Below are 9,466 nucleotides of genomic sequence, written 5' to 3'. Positions count from 1 at the left end.
AACCGACGTAGCAGCATAGAGTAGCCAGCAGCAGCCACGCCAATCCCTACAACGCAGGCAACGAAAGCTGCACTCTAAAAGCAGCCGCGAAACCAGGCGGCGTCGTCATGAAAGCCTGCAGTGAATGCGGACCGTGAAGCAATACATTACCGATATTTACAACCTTTTCCACTATTGCGACCATCTTTATTTTGCCAGAACTGAGGCGCAGTAACTGACTCGAGTCATTAGACCTGCTCTGTTCTCTAGCGCTGTTAAAAAACTGCGCGTAGAACACCCAATAAAAAAAAGATCAGTTTAGGTATTCCAGCTATGGTTTCAACCTTTCCACTTACAATTACTACCACGTCGTGCTACATCGCCTGCTTACGCAGAATTTTTTTCCAGGTTCGTCAGGAATTTACGGCATTGACGTGAAAGCTCAACAGGTATCTGTCTATTGTCCTGGATAAGTGACGATGGAGTGACGTCAGTTCTAGCAACTACATTCCTTCGGAATGTCAAAGCACGTTTGCGTTAAACATATCAAAAGTTCACTGCCGTAGCTAGGGAATGACGTACGAATACATGCAGAGATAAAGCTCGAATGCATGAAGCGAAAGGGGCGCTTTCGCCTTTACTGTGACGAAAAACTTACATTCGCAATGTATCTCATACTGTCATTGTTAGCACTGGGAGGTGCCTCAGGCATGGCATCCTCGAGCGCGGGCACTTCTCAAAGCGAAGGATCGATGGCTCCGGAAACGGAAAAGCCCCCAGCGTGGGCGAACGAGACGAGGCTTGGAAAATACCAGCGCGCAGAGGAGGTGAGCGCTGCGCTTCACACTAGATTATCGCCATTCCCAAAGGACAGCGTGGGAGAAGTAAAAAAAAAAGAAACAACAACGTGCGGGGTTAAGTTCCAGCTTTATTTTTGAGCAGAAACTGAAGAGGCCACGTAGGCCAAACCACTCTAATTAGGTAAAAGTCAGCGTACTCCCCTCGACTTTAGTGAAGCACCCTGTATAATCGAAGCATAACAGCGAAACCAGCGTTCTGGTATTTCGCGGTGCAGGATGGATTTCCAATTTGTTATGTTGTCCCCGTTGTATTCTTATATCGGTGAATTGCTGACCATATGCAGGAATTTTAGAATACAAGCATACGACACTTAATCTGTGTTCCAATTCTTTCCATCATCGTAGACAGTCTACTTTGACGTCAACGAAGACAGCCAAAACAGCTTCGAGGCCAAGTAATGGAACGCGTTTCGAGCCATCTGTAAGACGCTTCAGCGTCGTGACGCCACCGCGCGGCGACAAAAAGAAAGTGGCGAAAAGCACACATTAGTTATGTATTTTAAGTATTTTCGCCTGCGAACCTGTGAAAAACATGATGTGACTTACATTTAGGGTATAGAAAAGCGTGTCTACGTTTTTGTCTGCGCAGACAACCTTCCCGTCAAGTTTCTACGTCCTGCTCAGTCGCCATCTTGTTTAGACAGGAAAGTAGCCTGCATCGTTCTTGACTTCAATGCTGTCTTCGCAATGCTGTCTACTTTGACATCTTCGTGAGAATTGGAACGAGACTTAAGATGACCGCTCTCCGCTTAGCTGTCTATTTAGCCGTCTAAGGCGAGTATTGGAACACACCCCTAGTCTGCTCGCGGCCTTCGGTAAAAAGAAAAATGTAATTTTTTAACTCATGTCATCGTAGCACATGCGATAACTCTGAAATCTCAACTTATCTGTCGATGTTCATTGAAAGCTGCATTGAAAAATGGCTTACGACGAACGTCTGTATTAGCAATGGAGTATCGTTAAATAAATTTAACATAATCGCAGAAATACTCAATACATTCTATGCCGAAGAAACGAGAGGTAACCTGTGCAACTTCAGAACAAATTATGGTTTCTATTTTTATCTTGTAGTCTTTTCGAGCAGTTCAAATGTTTATTCTCTTGCATTTCAGGTCTTAAACGAAACAGCAACATTTTATATCGTCAAATCAACGTACAATAAAGTCGACGAATTGTGGGGCACTAATTTTTCTTGCGTCAGCATGCGACACATCAAGGAAGACAACCAAAAGACATATTTCTCATTCAAAAACTCGTCAGCGCAGACAAAGTAAGTAATGTGTCGCAATGAACCATCAAGACGATGCAGAAAATCAGCACTGCTGCTTTGTTGTCGTATTTTGAGGAACAAGACAGCCTTCCTAAGGCATGAGCTCTTGTCCTGTGTGCTCTTGTCCTTTAAACATAGCCTTATTTCTACTGAGCATGACACAGCTGTGCTTGTTTACCAGCATAAGTTTGTTGACACCTTACCATCTTACATTGAACAAAATAATTTAAGGCAGAGACAAGGCGCAGAAAATGCTGGAAACGACAGCTCCCGTGACATGTATCAACACATCCTTTCAGAGTAGTTGCACTTAAAATATAACCTTATACACACGACAACTGCGTCAAATGTTTTCTTGATATGAATTTACAAACCTGCTTGATGACACAATATGTACCGCGTTAAAATGTGTGTTTTTTTTTTTGAGAGAAGGGTGCGGTTCCACACCAATTCGCATACGCAACAATTTTAGTGAATGAATATTCGTGCAATGTTTGTATAAAGTGCACAATTTGAAGCTTTCAGGAATTAAGAAATACAAACCCACCATAATATAGATGCTGCTATAATCTCAGAAGAATTCCCTGTAAGGGAGTCAATTTTTACCAAACAATATATGTCGCCGTAAAGTTTCTAGAATGCCCAAAGCATCACGAAATCTGTTTTCTCCTCTCAACACTTCGTCATAGAAAACATTATTGCCGCCCCGCCAAGCAACACTGGCCATGGTACCCTTTCACTATGGCATTGGGCTGCTGACCACCTGATCGAAGGTTCAATCTTAACCGCGGCGGCCGCATTTTCATGAGGGTGGAATCAAAAATGCTGGTACACCAGGCAATGGGTGCACGATAAAGACACCCAGGTGGTCGAAATTACCCCCCACCGGCTTTCCTTCTATTTACATCGGGCTTGTAGATAGTAAATACTAAAAATTTATCATTCTTCTTTACCACTGGTTTTTATTTTTGTCATTGGAGGGACATTTATGATGGTGATTTATACGCATCCCCCTTAAAACGGGGCGGTGATAAAGTCCCTATAGCCTGCGTGATTTAATGAAGCAGACAATCAAATGTAACAGTAGTACTATTTTTATGAGAGCCTTATGCGAAACAATAATAATTGGAGTTTGTCGAAGTGCTGCTTGCACAATTCGTCATATCCGGCATCCATAGTTATTACTAGCGTTTACAATAAATTATTATGCTTCGTCTCTAGATTTCATAAAATGTTGTTCCTTGCATCGCCTAATAAATGAGAATAAGTGGATAAAATTGTGGCTTGTAAACTTAAACGTCACCTCAGTTGTTTGTTTTCTCATTAATGGGAGGCTGTAGAAGCAGCAGCAAAATGGACTTAATGGTATTCGATCCGAAAGAAGATGTCTATTCATTTTAAGCGGAAGGTCATGCACCAGGTGAAGAGGACGGCTCGGCGCCGAAGATTCGGAAGGCCTCCTAGCTTGGGACGAAAACAACGTCCTGCTAAACAAACGTTTCATCATTTACCATCGTCGTAGATATAGCACAGGAAGTATTACCTAGAAGACAAGAACTGGTACGCCACCAACTTCCAACCCAATTTCAGGAAAGCTTCAACGAAGTAAGTTTCCCAGGCGTTCACCTACCACATACACAAAAGAACAACAACCATATAAGCTTAATTTCTTGTATATAGTTGTTCAGACTTCCATTTCTAAAAACAGTTCATTCTGCAATGTATGACACACCGCGCTCTCTCGATATTCGTTCGACCAGTTTTTTTTTATTCATCTTTGTAAAGACCGATATAAAACGTACAGTTTTATGATGTCTGTTCTTTTCCCTTTCCTTTCTGTGTGCGTGTTCGTGTGTGTGTGTGTGTGTGTGTGTGTGTGCTTATGTGTCTGTGTGCATGCGTGCGTGTGCGCGCGCGCCTTTCTGCGTATTCGTGTGTCGGCTTGTGTGTGTGCGGTAACAGCACGCACCCGTGGCTTGCTTCAGTGTAGGTCTCCTGAAGTAAATTCATGTTGAATATCGGGAATTCGCCGTACTTCTCGCTCATGCTTTTCTGCGACATTTTTAAGTCAACATCGTGAGCAAACGCGCCCAGAAGTACGTGGTAATCATAGCTGAATTTTTCTCTTGTCAGGCGCCCAACGTAAAACAAATAACAAGAAACTCAGCTGCGCACATATCACCCGTGACCATATTTTATTGATGAGAACTTATATTTCAGATACACGCTAAATTTGACAACTGCACTTACTGCTACGTTTGGATACAAGGAGAATAACACCATTCAATACCAGCTACCTGGTAGGTTTACCTTTTGCAAAATTCTCATACGGCCTATTTACTTTAGATATAAACCAGGGCAGGGCCAATTTACGGCTAACGAGTGGAATGTGTCTTATTATTGTCCTACTAAATGAGTTCAGAGTATTAGGAACTTCTGAAGTTCTTGATGGTACTATATTCCTGCAATAACTATCTCTATTTCGCATTGTATTTTTCTTGGTTATGTAGAATGGCCTTTATTCCGCGTAACAGTACCAATCTTCTAGGCTATCGTTTCCTTATTCATTATATGTTTTTACTGAAACTCATAATGCTACACAAAAAACGATTGTATCGTGCGTAGTGTAAAGATTGTTTTCTGGACCTTCTTGCAACACTTTCGCTTCAGCTGTATTAAAAGTGTTGTTTGTACTGGTAACCATATTTTCCTACCTAACTCTTTGCAGATTGCTCATTTCTAAATAATACAGTCATCTTTACCAATAAAGAATGCACACTTATGAGTGTCTCATATGGAAATGCCCGCAATGACAACCAAGGTTGGTAACAAAAAAAAGTTTCTGTGTACTTAAATAGCAGATTAGAATTGGTTAACCAGCTAGAGGTTGTGTCTGTCAAATGTAATATTTATATCAGCATGTTAACCATAGGGAAGCTGCTAAAGTAACCAATAAAAGAAAACATGCAACTGAAATCAACAAAGCTATTAGGATAACATGAAAAGCTCGCCAAAACGAGATGTTATGCGTAAACATGGCGGTTGTAGTTGCTTTCCATGAATATTGGCACCAATGACGGCCACAACAGTTCTTTTTACTTCAACAACCACCACAGGCTTGGGTCAACGACGACACTGTGAAAGCTGCAACATGAAAAACTACAAATTTTAACAAATTAACACCACAAGTAATGAACGAGTGCAAAGCAAACGACAGGAGGGCGCTACTTCCACCTATCAGAGGGAATGCATATGTAAATGATCCCAGCTAACATGGACCAAGCTAATTAAAAGCGGGGCTTCGAGATTCAAAGATTGACCCGACGTTGCTTTAACCTATCCACTCACGGAAAAGGGGGATTGAATTTTGCGTTGTAATATCGATTAGGCAATTAGTCAAATTCTTTTTTAACCGAAATTGAGGAATAATTGTATATTTGCTAAGCACGAATGTCAAATTTGACAATGCATTCAAAAACAACATATTTAGCTGTGTCCAGCTGGCTTACTTTTTCTAGTTATTTTTCCCGCATTTCGAAGTTGTGCCGCAAAAGTAAACAAGGGCGCGAAGTTAAAGCGCACCCACGTACCTCGACAGCAGCGCTCTCAAAAACGATTCCGAGCAACTAACTCGGTTTTGTAGTGGACTACGTAATGTAACAAGGTGGTGGTGCACCCATTGGAAGTGGCTTTAAGTAAGCAACCGCGTGACGCGCTACGCTAGGGTGGTGTGCACCGGTTTAGGGCAGCGATAAAAAGTACGACAAAGCAAAGAGAAAAAAAAGAGCATCTTTATTGATTGCTGCGGTTACACCATCGCCTTGCCGCTTTTACGCAGCCATTAAGTGAGCCGTTGCAGTAATTTTGGTTTGTGTTACCCATTTTGAGAGCACTGCTATCGCACGCTTGAGTCGCACGGCCCCGCGCTTGCGTGGGCTTACCTTTCTCGTGTAGCGCCACGCCTTTCAAAACCGGAAATTGAATTCTCAGAAAAAGGCAGCGAACGCAAAACTGCTTAAAAGTATATTTTTGATTATGATGCATAATTAGTCAATTGAGCTTACGCAATGATGCAGTTATTATTGCGATAGCAATTATTTGGACACTCCAAAGCAGATTTCTGCCGTCGGCGTCGCCGTCGTCGTCGCCGTTGCCGTGAGGTTCCGTATGACGTCAATGGAGATGAAATCGTCGCCGCGCGATGATGATAAGTGGTTCTTGAGGGAAAGGGAAAGGTTGGCGCTATCTTCTGCAGCCCTTGAGGGAACGCCGCGCGCCGCCGAACGCTGTATGTGCGAGTGAAAGGGCGCGAGGGACGCGCTCTTTCACGGCGAGTGAACCCACGGCGGAAATTAAACGCGCGTTCTGCGCCGTGCTTCCTTAAGGGCTGCAGAAGTAGGCGTCTCTTTCCTCCTTTACAATCACCATATATGTAGAGCAAACGCGCCTTCTTCCGATGAGCTGAAGGCGATGGGGGGGGGGGGGGGGGGGGGGGGAAGGGAGGTGACCTTTAGCTGCGGCACCAAGTGCCTATTTATATCAGAGCCTCCGGCACCAGTCAGCAACGCCGCACGCATTTTGTGCGAACGCGGGCAAAACGCCGACGGCGTCGACATTAGTTCTACGTGTTGCCGGTGCTGCTGCATGTCCAAGTTTATACAGGTGATAACGCTACTATCATTTACTCCGTATGGCTCTCTACAAATTTGCTATCGCAATTGATGCTTCGCCTTTCAGGTGAAACTGCGACCACTTTTATTGCGATAGCAATTATATGGACACTCAAAAGCAGATTTCTGCCGTCGGCGTCGCCGTCGCCGTGAGGTTCCGTATGACGTCATTTGGAGAAGAAATCGTCGCCGCGCGCCGAACGCTGTATGTGCGAGTGAAAGGGCGCGAGGGGCGCGTCTTTCACGGGAAGTGAACGCACGGCGGAGAACAAACGCGCGTTCTGCGCCGTGCTCGCTTAAGGGCGGCAGAAGTGGGCGTCTCTGTTCTCCTTCACAATCACCATGTATGTAGAGCAAACGCGCCTTCTTCCGACGAGCGAGAGGCCGTGGGGGAGGGGGAGGGAAGGGAGGTGACGTTTAGCTGCGGCACCAAGGGCCTATTTATATCAGAGGCTCCGGCAACAGTCACCAACGCCGCACGCATTTTGAGCGAACGCGGGCAAAACGCCGATGGCGTCGACAACAGTTCTGCGTGTTGCCGATGCTGCTGCATGTCCAAGTTTATACAGCTGATAAAGCTAATATCATTACTCCTTATAGCTCTCTACAAGTTTGCTATCGCAATTGATGCTTCGCCTTTCAGGTGAAACTGCGACCACTTTTTTTATTACTACACCTACTTAGTTTTGCTTAATTAGCCAATCAAATAAAACTATACATTTTCCACTGTGTGTATGGCGGCTCCTAACAAAGCTCTGTTATTGCCACCTGCGTATCCAGTGGCCGTCGTGTTTTCAAATAGATAGGGTAGCGTAAGCAGAGAGACCCAGCCATCCAAACATAAGGACTACACAAGGTCCACATCTATTCGAACAACCCAACCTGTAAAAAACAAAAAAGACCAAGAAAAAAGATGTCCGTTTATTCTACATGGCTTCCACGTGTAAACTTCTAATATTGCAGCTCTTTTCTTAATAAGGAAATTGCAAGAACGCTGATGCTTGATGTGCTTTTCTGCTTCTCATTTACTTTCACTGTTAATGAGTTACCAGCTAGCCCGAAACGGGCACTTTTCAAACTAATAATCATGGTAAGGATGTCTGTATACCGTAGAAGCATGCAAATTACATTGATATGGTCGGTGCTAAGTGCCCTGTGGTACGTGCGATGGAGAGCTTGATGCGTCTGTCACCGTGTTGTAGACCCCCCCCCCCCCCCCTCTTACATATGTTCCCCGAAACTCTCTTTTCAGGGTGTGAACTGTGGGCCAGGAAGGAATACCTCGAGAACCGCACTGTCCCTTTGTGTTGTTACTTTCTGTTTGATATGCTCTGTGCGCAAATAGGAAGCTACAACGTACCGTATGATAATTGCAACAGTTACTAAGTGGCTGTTCACGACCGGGAAATAAAATCACCGTATTAGAAGGGAAAGCTTTATGATATCAAATACCTCCCATTCTCATAGGAGCATTACGGACTAGTTTCCGTACTGTTCTGCTAAACCCGTTACGGTAAGGCAGATGCATAAACCCTAAATGTCTATTTGAATGAGGTACGAAGCGACAAACAGAATCATTTAAGCTTTGTTTTGTCAAAGAAGATTCTCATCTGAAATTTGTGCTCGTCGACTGTTTCTCTCCAACTTGCGAAAACCCCACAATAAGCAAACCCGCTTAAAAACAATCACCTGCACAATGACTGTCACAATAGATAAGGTTAATATTTCTCATAGAACGGGAATCATGTGTTGCACGGCGACTCGCTGGTGCGTTTATTCTGCACATAGAGGACAATTTATATTTGAAATAAAGTTTGGCTGCGAATGCAACGCTTCTGTCGTCCACTCTCTCCGGTGTACAGTTTTTCTGCGTTTTCCCCTTTTAAACATGTCTTTTCAACCTGGGATTACAGATGCTAAAGCTTCGCAGTAGCAAAATAATCGCTATCGCCCACCACTTGTACACTTCGACTACATTTTCTTTGCAGTTTCGCGCACCATTCAAGACAGCAATGTTCTGTTTCACATGTTTATCTGCAATTTGTTGGCTACCACACAAATCCTGTTCATGTGCGCCAATTTATCGACCAATTTCTTGTCGACCGGCTACCTGTTATTTTCTTCTCGTTACTCAGTAAAAGAAACTGTCCTTAAGAAATGCTTATGGCGTGATTCTGTCATAAGGCCAGGGACAGTTTCAGTCCGACTGTGTTTTTTTTTCAAGATCTAGTACAGCTTTCAAATGTATCTGATGTGTTCTTGTCATGTAACCTGGAGCGCAGACTGGCTTGAGTAGAGCAAGACTAGGCTAGTCCGTTAACCCATTAAGGACTTTAAGGCCCGGTTTCTTTATTTCTTTGTTTTGTCGCAACAAATGTCATTTTGTATCTTATCTACGCCTAAATGAGTCACATAAAAGCTTTCATTGTGAACGTGCTCTTAGTTTACAAAATATGGCCCGTGACCATATGGTCACGCCGGGCCCCTAGGCTACAGCGAAAAGAACAAAGTGACTTTTTTTCAAGCCTTGATACACCGCAACAAATATAATTAAGGACATGTGGGACACTTATTTAGTATGGTATAGTTCGAAGCGTGGGATGCACATGCCGATGGCACATTAAGTGCACTGTGTGCGCATCAAAAAATGTTGCTATTGCCTCCAGCGCACCAGCGCACCTGCGCTA

The 9,466-nt window shown here is 43.8% G+C and overlaps 1 protein-coding gene across 1 annotated transcript; it reads left to right on the top strand.

Moving 5' to 3' along the window:
- The first annotated feature begins 604 nt into the window (after positions 1–604).
- LOC125940160 (female-specific histamine-binding protein 1-like) lies at positions 605–8,603 on the top strand. Its single transcript, XM_049655913.1, has 5 exons — positions 605–806; positions 1,952–2,109; positions 4,330–4,409; positions 4,838–4,930; positions 8,032–8,603. Exons 1-5 carry the CDS (start codon positions 645–647, stop codon positions 8,163–8,165), a joined length of 627 nt encoding a protein of 208 aa, XP_049511870.1. The 5' UTR covers positions 605–644; the 3' UTR covers positions 8,166–8,603.
- Positions 8,604–9,466: the final 863 nt, after the last annotated feature.

The sequence above is a fragment of the Dermacentor silvarum genome, chromosome 9, assembly GCF_013339745.2.
Source record: "Dermacentor silvarum isolate Dsil-2018 chromosome 9, BIME_Dsil_1.4, whole genome shotgun sequence".
NCBI lineage: Eukaryota > Metazoa > Arthropoda > Arachnida > Ixodida > Ixodidae > Dermacentor > Dermacentor silvarum.
Note: the sequence above shows the minus strand (reverse complement) of the source record. Positions and strands in the feature narration are given on the sequence as shown.

Excerpts from the sequence above, each read along its gene's own strand:
- LOC125940160 (XM_049655913.1), top strand. The coding sequence starts at position 645 with ATGTATCTCATACTGTCATTGTTAGCACTGGGAGGTGCCTCAGGCATG. Across the intron at positions 807-1,951 it reads AATACCAGCGCGCAGAGGAG|GTCTTAAACGAAACAGCAAC; the intron begins GTGAGCGCTGCG and ends CTTGCATTTCAG. Across the intron at positions 2,110-4,329 it reads AACTCGTCAGCGCAGACAAA|ATACACGCTAAATTTGACAA; the intron begins GTAAGTAATGTG and ends CTTATATTTCAG.